The sequence below is a fragment of the Leiobunum rupestre genome, chromosome 4 (assembly GCF_980474605.1).
Source record: "Leiobunum rupestre chromosome 4, qqLeiRupe1.1.hap1, whole genome shotgun sequence".
In the NCBI taxonomy this organism is placed as follows: Eukaryota; Metazoa; Arthropoda; class Arachnida; order Opiliones; family Sclerosomatidae; genus Leiobunum; species Leiobunum rupestre.
The window spans coordinates 60,019,272-60,035,485 of NC_143387.1; the positions used below are offsets into that span (position 1 = coordinate 60,019,272).

At 37.7% G+C, this 16,214-nt stretch overlaps 1 protein-coding gene across 3 annotated transcripts in view; it reads left to right on the forward strand.

Annotated features, from left to right (window-relative positions):
- Positions 1-2,259: 2,259 nt before the first annotated feature.
- DIP2 (disco-interacting protein 2) overlaps positions 2,260-16,214 on the forward strand; it is a 50,850-nt gene continuing 36,895 nt past the window's right edge. For all 3 annotated transcript variants that reach the window (XM_090173613.1, XM_090173611.1, XM_090173612.1), the window contains exon 1: positions 2,260-2,515. In XM_090173613.1, coding sequence (XP_090029739.1) covers positions 2,275-2,515 — 241 coding nt within the window. In that variant the 5' untranslated portion in view covers positions 2,260-2,274. The remainder of the gene's footprint in view (positions 2,516-16,214) is intronic.

Below are 16,214 nucleotides of genomic sequence, written 5' to 3' on the forward strand. Positions count from 1 at the left end.
CGTTTTGGGAGGTGTTTTAAATTTTTTTTGAAATTCTATTGAACTTTGTTACAGGGAGCAAATATAAAATACTATATTTTGCCAGCTTTAGGAAATGAAAAAGTTCTAAAATCAAGGGTTCCGACATTCGTCAAAATCCCGTACACTCTAGAGAAAAATTATTTTAGAAATCTCCAAATCAATTTGAAAATCCCGAAATATGGGATAAAATCAGTTCCGAAATTTCGAAATCAGTCTAAAAAAACAGAAATCAACACGAAAATTGCGCCCTAAAACAGGTTTTCCACACGTCAGGGAATTTTAAGTATTTTTAAAAAGTGAGGGAAAAGTCAGGGAATTTTAAGAATTTGTAAAACGTGAGGGAAAAGTCAGGGAATTCAATTTTATCTTGACACTTTTTGAAGGTATACTCTATAGATCTTTGACAATTTCTATGATTATCGTTTTTCCTTGAAAGTTTGGCTAATTTTTTCCACATTGCAAAAATCTTGTTACTGAAATAGAAGTCCATTTAAATTTACTAATTTCTAATAAAAGTAAAATAAAAAATAAAACTTAGCCCTAAAAAGTCAGGGAAAATCTCTTAAAATGGTCAGGGAAAACCGGGAATAGTCAGGGAATTTGAATCTGAAAATTTTGTGGCAACCCTGTAAAATCTCAAAATGAGTTTGATTTCAGAGCTTAGATTTTACCACTTTCCCCGATCTACGGGTCCCGTAATGACTTGGCACTATGACGACACCCTTACTTTTTCTTATAGATAAAAATTAGAGTTGTTAATTGTAAAAATTGAATGCGTAAAATTTTTACAAAATTTTCCGCGAATCGGAAAATTGAAAAATTTAAACATATATTAGTTTAGGTTTAGTTGTACTTTTGGATTCGAAAAAATGAGGCGAAAAAGCCGCGAAATTTTAATTTGGCGAACAAATAGTTTTCTACAATAGAATGTTTTCAAATTAAACATTGTAGTACAATTTCAAATTCAAAAAACAAAATTTATTTGACCAAGTATTTGGTTAGCTACAGTTCAATATGGTCAAGTCTTAAAAGACTTTTAGGCCTGGACCCTGGCAGTGCCCATTTAATTAAAGTATTAATTTATTTACATTTAATTATAGTGTTTTTAGTTCGTTTAATTACAGTATTTTAATTCATTCAGTTAGTGTTTTTAGTTAATTTAATTATTTTTACAGGATTCAAGTTTATCTTATTATTATTTTTTTATATATTTTTTGAATGTCATTAAATTATGCATTTCTTGAACGGATACCGGTAGCGAGTTATATAGCTGTACTCCAGTATAGAGTTACTACAAGCATTTAGCCTATTTTCATCGACTTTTCAATAGTCTTGGCGTTTTCAAAGGATTTCGAAAACAAGCCTTCGCTTGTCAATATTACGAACGCGATTCGGGATTTCGAACAAGCCTTCTCTTGTCCAAATGATTTCCGCGATTCGGTAATCGGCTAGCCCGTGGCTAAAGCTCGCGTCGCAGTCCCTTCTAATTAAAAGCCAACCACTCCCTCCCGGAGTATTTCGTCTTCCACTCCCAGATTTCTCGGCGTGGTTGTCCTAATTTCGCTTATTTCATCCGAGTTTGTAAACGCTGATTCAATCTCTTTCTTCGCGAGCAATCCCTCGATACTCTCGCTCTCGCTGTTGGGGTAAAAAAGAGAAACGGTTTGCAACCTCTTCTCCACATCAAGCGTCCGTATGAGAATCTATCTTTCCGACCCCGCACCAGCACCACCACCCCACCACCGCCGCCAGAAGAAGAAGGAGAGGCGAGTCCTCACCAGCCTCCCCCGAAATACGCGGTTGCTCGCCCCCCCCCCCCCGGCGTCCCGACGACTTAGCTCTCACTCTCTCTCTCGAAGCCTTGACAACGGCTCTTCCCCTTCAGTCTGTTTCCAAGACGCTGCTAGTGTGGCCGTGCCGTTCCCACATTCGAGATTTCCCCAACGAAAGCGTCCTTTTCGTCCGACCGCGCCAGATATTCTCCCTATTGTGTCCACACGCGCGAGTCGTAAGTACCGCTACCTCGGGGGAGCGACCGTCTCTTTTTCGCGATAACGTTGGATTTCGCTGATATTATTCGGCGTATTTCGCTCGGTCGGTGCGCTATTCGGAACACGTGGGGTTTTTGGGGAACGCGTCCGGTTCCAACCGTTTCTTATTGTGATTTTTTTCGCGCGCGGTTTCTCGGGAAATGAATTTCGAAGTGCTTTCGCGTTTTTGGTCAGCGCCACTTTTGTGAGAGATTGTTCCGTCATGCAAAGTCATCATCATCATCACCATCGTAAGGATCGCCAGTTGATGGGCTCTTGTTGGAACGACATGACTCCGGCCTTGTGGTCGGCCATCCAGCCCTTGTTGGAACTGGACGGCGTGGTCAATTCCTACGACACTTCTTCGTCCTCGTCGTCCGGAAGTCCGCCGTCGACGTCGTCCTCCAGATATTCGTCGAGGATCTCTTCGGACGGATGCGATTCGGATTACGCCGTTCCAACAGGTAGTGGTTCCCCTTCTCCTCGTTGTCTTTAAGAAGATCCGGGAAACGGTGCCAATGACGAACGGCCCTAGTTTCGCGTTCTTCAATTGTCTTTTCGTTATTTTTAAGTCACCGATGCCAAACGTCCAAATTTACCTTGAGTTACCTGTTTGGTTTACAGAGATTCTTTCCAAATAATTTAAACCGTAAAATGAACTTTAGATTTTAATCTTTAGATGACTTTAGATTTTAGGCTTTAGATGACTTTAGATTTTAATCTTTAGAGGACTTTAGATTTTTATCTTTAGAGGACTTTAGATTTTTATCTTTAGAGGACTTTAGATTTTAATCTTTAGAGGACTTTAGATTTTAGGCTTTAAAGGACTTTATTTAACTTTGGATTTTAGGCTTTAGAGGACTTTATTTGACTTTAGATTTTAGGCTTTAGAGGACTTTATTTGACTTTAGATTTCAGCCTTTAGAGGACATTATTTGACTTTAGATTTTAGGCTTTAGAGGACTTTATTTGACTTTAGATTTCAGCCTTTAGAGGACTTTATTTGACTTTAGATTTTAGGCTATAAAGGACTTTAAATGATTTTATTTGACTTTAGATTTTGAACTTAAGTCGACTTTAGATGACTTTAGATTTTGAACTTAAGTCGACTTTAGATGACTTTAGATTTTGAACTTAAGTCGACTTTAGATGACTTTAGATAACTTTAGATTTTTAACGTAAGTTTCTCTAATTATAAAATTACATTTGAAAGAAATCACGCTCAAAATTTTTGTAAAATTTCTAAATCTGATGTTTTCTTACTTAAAAGAATGTACAGAATTTTTAAAAAAATTCCAGATTCGTCACCGTTTTTGAGCATTTCGAGATCTCCTCATCTACGTGTACTAGGGCCTTGGTAAACGTATTTGGCGTTCGCTAGCATTGGTGTCTCGCTAATTTGTTCATTATCTCTAATTACAAATGGGAGGAAGGAAGAGGCGTGGTCAGACAATTGCTTTCGGGGCTATGACGTCATTTTATGGCTGCAAATTTCTACCCAGAATTACGAATGTAATACAAATTGTAAAAAATTAATTCAGTGTTAAATATTTTTAACCGCGCCTATTTTGTTGGCGTGTGCGATAGTTAATTTTCGGAAAAGTTTAAAATGATTAATATAGATCAGTTGCTATATATAGTTTCAACGAATTTTACACGTCTGCGTGCTAGCTTAAGGTTTTTCGATTTAGCTCCTACCAGGAATTCATATAGTCTTTGCCTCGAACGAAGGTTTACGAAGTTGAAATATTATTTTCGAAACGCATTTTGGCTCCGTACAAAACATAATAATAATAATCCTATTTATGCGCGAAAGAATTTCTTTAGTTATGTTTACAGTTTATTTAAATAAAGTGACAAGATTCTGCCCCTATATTGGTACAGAGACTTCAAATTGGCTGCCTTTAGAGAGGATATACTTTTTAGCATTATTGCAATTTATGTATAAAGTTCATAACAATAGTCACTCAGACTATATATTGATATTGTTCCCAAAGGGTAACGCAGTTCATAATCATAATACGCGGGGTAGTGGCAATAACTTCTATAGAAACTCAGAAAATTCAAAAAAAACTTTGAATAGTAAAAGTATCAAAGAAAATGGGATTAAACTCTGGCATTCTTTGCCGAATGAAATTAAGAATTGTGGAAATTATAAATATTTAATAGAAGTGTCTTGGATTATTGGTCAAATAATGATTTAAATTAACTAATAATAAATTAATTTAACGTGTCAGACCCTTTTGTAAAGCAGTGTAACTGAAAAGGATATCTGAATAAAAAGCTTTTATTATTATTATTATTATTCTCAGATTCCGCAATTTCGCGTTGAATTCAACTTTAATAATGGCCGCAGCTCGAGACTATAACTGTAACCAACCAAGCATTTCTTTGTTTATATCCGTATGTTTATCTTACGCAACGCTGGTCTTAATTTAGTCGAGGAATCTTCTTTGGTGAAACCTTTTAATACGCGTAGCGATCCGCAGTTCCCAGAAGCGCAATCAGTGGCGGGCCCAAACCGCACGAAACCGCTGCCGTTCTTTGTTCTATTCGTCTTTATAGCGACTGGAGGAAAACATTTTTCTCCCTTTACCCGTATAGCCGCTAAGGAAACGTATCTGGGGGGTATATTCGCTTTATGGTCAGTAGCTAAGATAGGCTCTCTCGCCCTCTGCAAATTGACAATGAGCCCGTCTCCGATGTTGCGTGTTTCCCTCGGCAAACAATTATTCGTTGGTGGGCGGCGGTGGCGTGATAAATACCGAAAGGAAACGGGCCGCGTAATGCCCCTCGTACCTTTGCCCCCTCGTCTTCCAGCCAGAGGATCGCTCTTTCTAATGGCGTAAGAACTTCGAGCACCCCCCCCCCCTTTCCCTAGGATCAGCGAACTTGGAATCTTGAGCGTTTTTACACACAATCCCTAATAAGCGATTTGCACGTACTGGGCCCACGCACAGTGTAGCCGATGCCGCCGCCGCCGTATTCCAACAATGGACGCTTCAATAAAAGATACTCGGTTTTTACTCTCCTCTCCAAATTCATCTGGGAAGGAGCTATTTCCGGTCGGTCGGTTAAACGGTTAGAATGGCTAGCCAAAAAGTCATATTTAAGCCATTTGGAGACGCGTTTTTGCTATCATGAGAATTTTGCGTCAGATAAGAAACGCGTCGGCTCACGTGTATAAGGAACATACTAATGTTAATTATTATTATTATTATTATTATTATTATTATTATTATTATTATTATTATCATCGTCTTATGGTATAAATAATTAAAATTATATGTAATATTTTTATAATACCGGGCAATTTTAAGGCAGAGTTAATTCATTTCGTATAAAATTATCTTTAGGAAAAAGATGAAAACTCATTCCTTTAGAACTAAACATTTTACTTTTGCAGTACGGTATGCAACAAGTGTTTCCTTTTTACCAGGTAACTTTTTTGGCATGTTAAGGCTTAGCAAAAAATCGATGTTACGTTCGAGAAAGTTTCCAGCTTTCCAATTTTCAACAAGCACTATATAAATAATAACTTATGAGCCCTGGCTGTCGGAAATATTACTTCTTGGAAATTTCTGGGAAGATGTTTTATTTAAGCGCCTATTAGGTCTAGAAGCGTCGGTGATATGTCCATCGAAGGCATTTAATTCTAGTGGCGTAGGAACGAAAATAAAAAGGGGTGCCAAATAGACGAAACTATAAAGTCCATGGGGACTGAAAAGATGGTAGTCACGTGACTTTGCGGAAAACGGCAGCGCCATCTATCTCGAAAAACGGCAGCGCCATCTATCTTAAGAAATACGAATTATTGTTCATTTTCTTTTGCTAATGGCGGTTTAAATTTGGATCGATTCATCTAAATTAACAAATTACTATTATTATTTAAAACATTTTGTAATGGAAAAGTGGAAGTTAATTAGCTGTCTGCAGTAACTGGAAGGAATAATTTGTTCTTTACCGTCGCACGGCCATTATCGAATCAAAGTTGGCTGTGAAATGGTAGTCACGTGATTTTGTTATCCCATTTTAACAAGTTGTTTAAGACCAAATTTACTTTATAGTTTCGCCTAATAGGCGTCAAATTGTTTTAGAAGGGGCGCAAAAAGTCGGACGATGAGGGGGGCGCCAAATTTAGCATCCTAGCGGAACCCCCCTTAAGCTAAAACGTTCCTACGCGCCTGTATATTTCCATAGGTAGTCCGTAGTAAATTTTTTAAATCGAAGCTCAAGAAGTTAATTATTATTTTTTTTTAATTAAGATCGACTTGGTTGAAAATTACATTTTTAGTTATAGTACTGAACATTTCTTAACTACATTTTCGGTCGCATTAAGAAATTTTAATTTTAATTGAGGTTTATGGCCAATTTGCGGGACCTCATAAACCGCCTACGCACTATTGTGATATTTGAATATTGTACCAATTGATACAGGCGCCATCTAACTCCAAAAAACATTTACCTTTCGCTACCTTAACTCGAAAAATTCGGTTAGTCTAAAAATTAATTTATATTTACTTGTTTGCGTTTTGCTACCTTATTTCCAAAGCCAGGTAACTCGAAAAATTCATTTTCTATAAACTACCTCTTGGGTTTATTAAGCTTATGTATAAGATGATTGAAAATTTGTTCAAATTGAAATTTTACATTTAAAATATATTGAATACATCGGGGGATTGTGTGTACTTAAATGTCCGTGACATCTTGTTATTTCTGGAGTTGGTTTTCGTGACTGTATTAGGTATCTTTGATTTAATTTGACTAGACCCGTTTTGCTCGAAGTTCGGGATCTTTCCTAGAATCTAGATTTGTTCTAGTACCGTATTTTTAAGCGCCATAGGCTTCAAATATTATTATACTTTTCAAGGTAAAGCATCAATGTACAATTGCTACAACTTACAAGGAGACATCCCGAAGTGTAACCCACCGATTTTGTTCAAACTCGGGGGATTGGTAGACCTTCATGTATCATGAAAAATCCTAAAGGGAATTTATTCACTGGGCAACCGTTTTGCCATGGCAACGAAAAATGTTTTTGACAACACGAAATATTAAATTTTCCCATTGAAAATAACATGGGATTTTGACCTCAAATTGATCAACAGCTGATCAATTTTGGTCAATTTGAATCTATTTTTTTCTATTTTTCACAGGGGGGGGGGGGGTCCTAGGAATCGGTCAGAATCCCATGTTATTTTCAATGGGAAAACTTCCATTTGTTGTTGTCAAAAACATTTTTCGTTGCCATGGCCAAACCGTTGCCCATTGAATAAATTCCATTTAGGATTTTTCAAGTTACATGAAGGTCTATCAATCCCCCGAGTTTGAACAAAATCGGTGGGTTACACTTTGGGATGTCTCCTTGTTAGTATACGAGTCAGTTTTGGCGATTGTTAATAACTAAATAAATTTTTGAAATCCGGTAATTAAAACGAAATAAGCTTTTTCGATAATCGAGTTTAAATAAAGATTGCATTTTGTTAAACATTTTCACCTATTTGGTTCCTATTTTTATCCTCTTCCTTTAGTATTGAGGAAAGAGGCTGTTACTTTCGTTGCTGATGTAGGCGTTGGTGGTGAAGGTGAATAATACAGTGTAAGCTAGGATACAGTACAGGCTATAACTCCGTATAGGACCCCGGGAATCGACGAATTATCTGCAACAGCATTCGATATAAATTTAATTCGGGCGTCATTCGATTGGTATTAGTTCTCTCTATCTAACTAAACCAGTGGTGAGTCGCAGTTTTTAATCAAAGTGGTAAAATCAAGAGTGCTAGGAGGAAGAGGCTACTATTGTGGGTGTGCCATCTTGTTAATTTTTTCTCTATTTTACCCTATTTTTTATAACGCGAAAAAACTATTTATTGTAACCCGGCCACCTGTTTAACGGCGTTATAAGTCGCTAGATGACTTGGGCCTAAGGTGGTGCTTTGGGTAATAGCCTATCTGATTATTATTATTATTATTATTATTATCCCTTAATTTTTACCCTGATTTTGATGGGGCCCCCGAAACTGGGTAACACTTACGTATCGGTTAGCCTCATTTCGTTACATTTTTGGTTAATTTCTGATTCAGGCAACGTTTTCTGCAATCCGTACGATTTTCCATAATTACCCTTGATTTCCTTCGAAATTATCACTAATTGCTAGAATATTTCCCGTAATTAGCGCTGATTATCTAGGAAATACTGTTGTACTTAACGGTTCTTAGAAATGTAAGAATAATTTTTAGAAATATAATGTTGAATGATTGTCTTGGAGAACTCGAATCAACATTTACTTTTAACAGAAGGAGATAAAGATAACACAAGGGTTCCCTAGTGTAACGGCAGTCCGACCAACCTCGAAAAGGCGTGAAAAAATGGCGGAAGTACACACTTTTTAAACCAATTTACTCCCACAAAAAACATAGTCCCAAGAGCTCTCCGTGGTTGGCTAATGGCTAGAGAGATTCAAATCTTTTGTCCCGCGTAATTAAATTTACTTTACCAGATTTTTTAAGATTCTCCGCTTTTGCGACGTGAAAGTCGGCCATTTTATTTTAAAAAATGTAAACAGAACTACTTTTTCACTTCACGTCACGTGAGCTACCCGTATCTGATGACATTGTACGTCACTATTACGACATATGCTTGTCAGCCAATCAGAAACAAATCATGAAATTCGATGTTCGTCGGACTGCATAGTGATAGGCAGTGTCATCATAAGTGTATAATATTTATACATAAGTATGACACTTCCTATTCTTCACACGCAAAAGTTTTACTGAGAGCTATTCACAAAACGACTGCATTACGGACTTCGTCGCCGTTTTGCGTCCGCTTGCTAGTTGTAACGCGTCACAAGTAGCCTCGCCAGGGGGATATTTTCTTCTCGTGATGACGTCACTCCGTTACTAGCTCTCAGTAAAATATTCCTCAAAGTGACAAACTTATGGAAAAATATTATAGACTTATGGTTTTATGTACATCTAAAAACATTTCGAAAATATTCTCTTCAGCATCGGCCGACCTCCGTAAGATCATCATCATAAACTCTAGCGTTGTTTTTGACGCGAGAACTTTTCGAATGTATTATTTAATTCTCGAAGATGGGACCTAGTTAATGACTAGCTTCCTGACTCTCTCGCTACGTTGAAGCCTTCTTTTGATTACGTTCAATTATATCCTTTTTTAAAGCAGCCTCGCCATTACTCGAGATGGCTAATTGTCTCTTAAATTGTTTTCCACTTTTTGCTCGTCTCTCGGGGGACTCCGCGAAATTGAAAACTTCAAACTCCCCGTTTTAGCAGGACCACTTGTCGCGAACCGCCTCGTAATGGATCTTCCATCGATTGTTTTATCAACAACCCGCAATTTACTTATATAAACGACTTAATGGTAGCTCGGTAGGATCCATCTCTATCCTTCTTGAATGGCTCCTTGTTGGGATCTGTCTCGTTAGCGAATTGTCGATGTATTTGACGCGTTTAAATATCTCCGTCTCTCTCTAGGGTGGCTAATAAAAACAAAATAACAGGCCCGAGTTCGTTGGCATTTTTGCGTCTTGAGTCGGCCGGCGCCTCGCTAGTTTTTTTCCCCAATTTGGGACGGGCCGTTTTATTTCAGTTTTGACTCTAGATGACACGATGAAGAGGAGACAGGATATGGGTGACGCATTCCTGAGCAAATACACTTTTTAGACATCGTTTTAACCCACTTAAACGCGAAACTTCGCTGTTTGCCGCGAATGGCTGCGTTTATTTTTGTCGATGATTTTTACATTAAGGATGTGTTTTTCGATACACGCCGTAATCTTAACAGGGTCAGTTCCTAGGATGTCTCTCTCTAATATGTCGTTCTTACGGTACCCAAAGTATTATGCCAAATGCGGATGAGCTAAGTGTAGAACGAGAATGAGAGAGAGGTTTAGTACCTGACGTAATGATCGGGAACAAATTATCTAGTTCTAAGATTTTTTTTAATTTTCGAGTCCTATTTTTCTTTCAAAATTTTGGGTCCTAAACTTTTTGGGCAAATTTTCGAGTCCTACAATTTTTATTCAAATTTTTCCGGTCCTACAATTTTTTTTTCGAATTTTCGAGTCCTGCAATTTTATTTCGAATTTTCGAGTCCTGCAATTTTATTTCGAATTTTCGAGTCCTGCAATTTTATTTCGAATTTCCGAGTCCTGCAATTTTATTTCGAATTTTCGAGTTCTACAATTTTATTTCCCAAGTTTCGAATCTCACATCATTTTTTGACAATTTAAAATTTTCGGATCCTAGAATACTGAAAGTATTTTATGAGAAAGCTGGGCAAATTCAAGTTCTTGTCGGTACCCTGTACTGGCATTTAATAGTTCTCACAAGCGGTATTTTCGGTTTTCCACCTTTTCCTTCTCTTTTGAAAGACAGCGTCGCGAAAGAAAAACTTCCGAGATAAAAAAACAATAAACCAAAAATGCCCCCCCCCCCCACCACACTATTAACAAGATTTTATTAGAGTAGACTCACTAATGCATTTCCCTTTTTGTACAAAATGAGCCGGAATAATAATTAAAATAATTTTTATTTCCGCGTACGCTAATTATCAGCGTCCATTATTCACGAAGCATATAAACCGCGTATTTATATATGCAATAAAATAATTCCCCAGCAGACAGACGGAAGACAAAGGCTGTCGAACCTTCCCATTCCATCCCATTTGCGAAATAGCATCGGGTCCTTTTTAATTTAATTGTCCCGTCGGGAGATACGCATCCCCCCACCCGCTATCAATTCCAACTTTACACTTTGAAGGACGAAACATATATTCCGACCGGGGGGTTCCTTCTGTAATTAACTATTGTATTCGCTCGAATGATTACCGCGCTCCTTTCACTTGACAAACTGGCAAAACAAAGAGCCAATTAAATTTCGTCTCCCCAGATACCGCTATAGTTCGCCCCGCTAAAAGACCACCTTCGACGTGACTCATCCTTGGGAATTATTTAAGACTGTACCGCCTTTAAGCTTAGCACTTTTATCTTTCATTTAATGGTGGTGTTGGATGAACGCGTTCTTACGTAAACGTCGTGTTTGAAAACGCTCCTAATGGAAGGAATTTTACACCTATTAAAAGTTTCCAGTGTCTCTCTGTCTTCGGGTGGACGGCCCCACTCGCTTTTGGAGAGATTTCAATTTCATTTCGTTAAATCAAGTTGTCGCGTTTGTTTGCGTTCCCTTGACCACCCCTTATCACTTCTATATTTGGACTATTTTTGAATATAGGGCACTATTGTAACAGAATTGTAAAAAACAAACCGTATTACGAGCCTACGAAAGACCTACAGGGTTTCCTCACGTCAGGGAAATCAGGGAAAAGTCAAGGAATTTAAAAATGGGCATAAAATGTCAGGGAATTTTAGGAATTTTTAAAAAGACAGGGAAAAGTCAGGGAATTCAATTTTATCTTGACACTTTGAAGGGAATTTTACTCTAGTTATCTGACCAATTCTATGATTATTATTTCGTTCTTTTAAAGTTTTGCTATTTTTTAACGTTGCAATAATACTTTTGTACTGAAATGTAGGTTGATTTCAATTTATAAACTTCTGAAAAATGTTAAATATAGAGCTAAAAGTGTCGTATTTGTTTTAAAAAGTCAGGGAAAAGATCTTAAAATTATTAGGGAAAACAGGGATTAGTCAGGGAATTTGAATCTGAAAATATTGTGGCCGCCCTGACCTATTTGTGGCTTTCGACATTTTAAAAATTTATGACGTATACAAATTCAACTGTCTAACTTTTATTCAAAACTCTGTACTTCGTTCAGACTGTAACCTCTTCCACTCAACGCAATACTGTTGATCATAACCTAAGAAACAACTTTTTATCCATCCCTCGGGCAAAAACGTCCAAAAAAACTAAATTAATCTTTTATATGGGCATAAAATTGTATAATGCTTTACCGCAGGAAATACAATCTTTGTCCAATATGATAAACTTTAAAAAATATATCAGAAACTATGTCAATCTAAGTTATGATGAAATTGAACGTGTCTAATGTACCTCATAGGTAAGCTATCTGTTCTAAACCACTAATTTTAATCATTCTGTACCCTTCCAGTACGGATGCGTAAGTCTTTTAAGACTTGGCCTTTTTTCGTTTCATATGCTTTGAATGACTATCATAAAAATTGAATGGAATTGGACACTCCGTAGCTTTTACTGTGGCCGCCATGTTGGGTAGAATTTTTTTTTCAATAGGAGAAAAGCATGGGTGACGTCTTGTGACGTAGAACTGTTAGCTTCCTATTTTGTGTTGATTTCAAATACGAGTTTTTAATATATATCGAAATGAAACAAATAATGAAAGCATTTTGAGCAAAGTACGTCATTTATGGTGTCATGTCGTTTCAGACCAATTTGTTCCCATAATATTCAACCTAATTTGTTTTAATTTCATAAATATTTAAAAATTATACTTTTTAATATAATTTCAACAAATAATTGTGAAATATTTTCTTTACGTTTACTCCTATATGAACGTATAAATCGACTGGAAATTAATTTTTTTTTCTTATGAAGTTTTTAGGGCTTCCCCGCGGTCAGTTTGTGTAACTAACTACCTTTAAAATCGGTTTTAAGTACGAAATCTGAAGTCACAATGAATATTTGGACATCAATTTCGTAATTTTTCCTACTTCAAAGACTGATTTGTAAATTGCTTTCGGGGAAGTTCTAATTACTTCATGCGATATCGTCCCAATCGTTCCATATATAACGCTGATGATACTCCGCAATTTATCTGATAGATTTTGAAATGTATGGGCTCTTGATAGAGGTCAGAATGCATTCGGGTACCTAAAGAATCGCATTAACCTCTAGTACCACCCACTCACAATGTCAGTGGCGGATACCGAAAAAACTCAAGGGGGGCGCTAAAAGAAATCTTGAGCTATGGGTGTAATAATAAATCCTCAAGTCACATGCAAAGCTTAAGTGTATTCGCCACTGCAGGCCCACCCCACGCCTCCCTTATGTATTCGCCACTGCACCCATTTATACTTTGTTGCGAAGGATCGTCTGCTTTTCGATCACAAATCTTAAGCAAACTAAACACGTCGATCGTCTGTGTGAAACAAGAGTGCTAAATCAGTGCTATATTTTCGATACCAGAATGCATTGTGAGGGGACTGGCATTCGTACAAATCTCGTACACTCTAGAGAAAACTGATTTTAGAAATCTTGAAATCAATTTGAAAATTCCGAAATTGGGTGAAAATCCGTTCAAAAATAAAAAATCTGAAATCAACACGAAAATTGCGCTCAGAAATCTCAATTAGTGTTCGGCAGTCGATTAATTTTTATCCATGAATAAAATAAGCTCGGCTATATTTAAATAATATTTATTTAAATAACCAATAGTTGAATAAAAATTGTAAAATGTTTAAATAATCGAAGGTGAATTTAAATAAAACAAACAATTAATTAAATAAATACCACTTTTATTCAAATTAATGCTTGGTTGCGTAAAAAACATAATTAAATAAGTTAAAATGATATTCTTTTTACCAACGTTTTTTAAAATAAATCGGAAAATTTGTGGATAATGAATAAACAATTCCGAGCACTAGTTTCGATTATCGCTTTAATGGCACCGAGGGGGTAGTCACTTAAGTAATCAGGTGTAAAAATCACGATAATTCACTTAAAATAATCACTGGAAATCGCCGAAAAATTATGAGCAATCGCCGATTATTTTCCGAAAATCAGTTATCAGGTGTAAAAAATTTAACGAGTGACTACCCTCTCGGGTGGAACAGAATGATCTCGTTAAAAGGCATTCTCTTCGCGGACGGACGAATATTTGGATGTTGCAAACTCGTTTTGGTCCGTTTCGGGGGATTATATCGAAAACGGGTTTGACGTTAGCGAGAGGATTCCGGAGAGGAGTAATGTCGCAATTACGTTCTTGTCGGCCGCGTGGGACTCCGTTCAAGCGGAACACGCGCCTGCTCCGACAGTCACTCTTGTTTTCCTTCACGCGTCGAAACTCTCCTTCGCTTCTTTCGCTTGTCGTCTTCAGGCATTCGCCAGAAAATGACTCGGCCTCCGTTGTTACGGGACGTTAGTCATCCGCCACAGCGCCTCAGTGATGCCGGGTCGCGAAAATGGAATTTCTCTTTTCGACCATTGAAATTTCCCTTTTTGAACAAAAATTTCCCTAGTTTTCTAAAACACTAAAAACAATGATATTTGCTTAAAAAATTATTACTTGAGACGTTGTAAAACAAAAATAACAAATGTCCAGAAGAAAATATTTCTTTTATTTTCATCTCGATATGTATAAAAACTAGGAACAATTTTACCAGTGTAAAAATCACAGTTTGTACTGGGGATAGAGCGAGAAAAAGTCGTTAGGACCCGTTCCTGTGGGTCACAAATTTCCCAAATAAAATTGCAGGGGTGCCAGCTAAAGCGAATCCGACAAAAAAATTATGATTGTATTGACTCTTACCAGAAGTAAATGAACCGAAGTTATGGAAATAGCGCTCGGAATCGGAGAGCGGTTTTCTTTATGAAAATGATGAGAAAATCTAGTCAAATAAAAGCTAATTTCCATCCCCGTCTTTTGGCGCGATAAACTGCACTTAGTAATTGTGTGTATAGCTATTTCTATGTATCGCGCCAAATTTCAAATTCGAGGTCAAAATGTAACTTTTTAAGGAAAACGCCTCCAACATGGGGAGTATAGCAGTCTGATAACTTCAATTTAATTAAGGTGTGCCATTTTTTATATTAGCTTTGAACAAAATATTTTCCCCCTCGAATTTCCCTAGATTTACCAAATTTTTGGTTGGATTTCCCTTTTACCGTTTTAAGGGGTTAAAATTTCCCTAGATGTGAGAAATAGTTCTTTTTATAAAATAAACTTGGCCATCTTGTTGAAATGTTGCCTCCCCGCTTCAGCTGTGGATCCGTTTTCGCTCCCACTAAAGTGCTTATGAACTCATTTTTAGGCATTGGCTGAACTATTCCAGGGCAACCTTTCAACAAGTTGGGCAAGCGTAAAGACATTTTATAAAATATACTATTTCCCTCAATCTGGCATCACTGGCGGACCTTGGCCGAAACGAAACTCGAACCATAGTGGCGCGACGGATCTTGCGTCCAATGTTTCGAACGTTTGTTTTATGTCCGGATTGACACGTTGGAAACGACGACGGCGAGGCTTAATCCGCTCCAAATTGGCGAGACAAATAAACAATGGCAGCTCCTCGTAACGCGTCTGTCTTACTTCGCTACTGACTCCAGGGACTCGTCTTCGGCAGACAGACGGAGGAACCCATCCTTGATCGAAACCACGATTTTTTCGTCTCGCTGTCTCGCGTCTGCTCGTCTTTTCCCGGATGGACTGATGTCTCTGGTTTCGCCTAAATTGACAGCGCGCACGAAGGAAGGGGAGGGAGTAAAGTCCGCGCTAAAAACCCTAGTTGGCGCCGTCGTGTAAGGCTCGCTAGGGGTACCCCGTCGACAAAATTACCAGCTGAATCTCGTTTGTTTACTTTAACTTGTCCAAATATTTAGTTTGGGGGCGGATCGGTATAGGCCCAATTGATTTGGCGCGTAATTATTTCTAAAAATATGATTTGGTCGACGCGGTCCCTTATCGGGACTCCCGCCCCCCTCTCCTCGAAATGTGCCAGCCACGTGAAGGCCCGGATTTAAAGTGAGCTCTGTACTATGGCCCCGCGCGACCAAATGTCGAGATCTCCCGGCGAATCTCTCTTAAGAAGATGAGTATGAAATTCTTCGGCACTAGCTATACTTCACGCCTACAGCTGTTTGACCTTATGAATGCCTGACCTTTCCCATACCTCGAGTACCAGAAGCGATAAAAAAATGTATGAAAAAATGGGCTGGTCCCTTACGTAAGTATGAATCATAACGTGAATTGTAAAAAAAAAATTGTGTAATTCTATCCGCTTACATTTTACCTTGGATTCTTATCCTATTAAATCACAAACCGTCGAGTAAGAATATATTTAGCAAATTCGTCCCTAACTTAACACTATATGTAATATAATCACTCGTTAGTATGCCTGCGTGGTACGTTTTCCATATAAAACCAATTCAACGTGACTTTGTTGAACAAACGTTAAAATCCCCCTGGGCCCGGTGGAAAAGAGC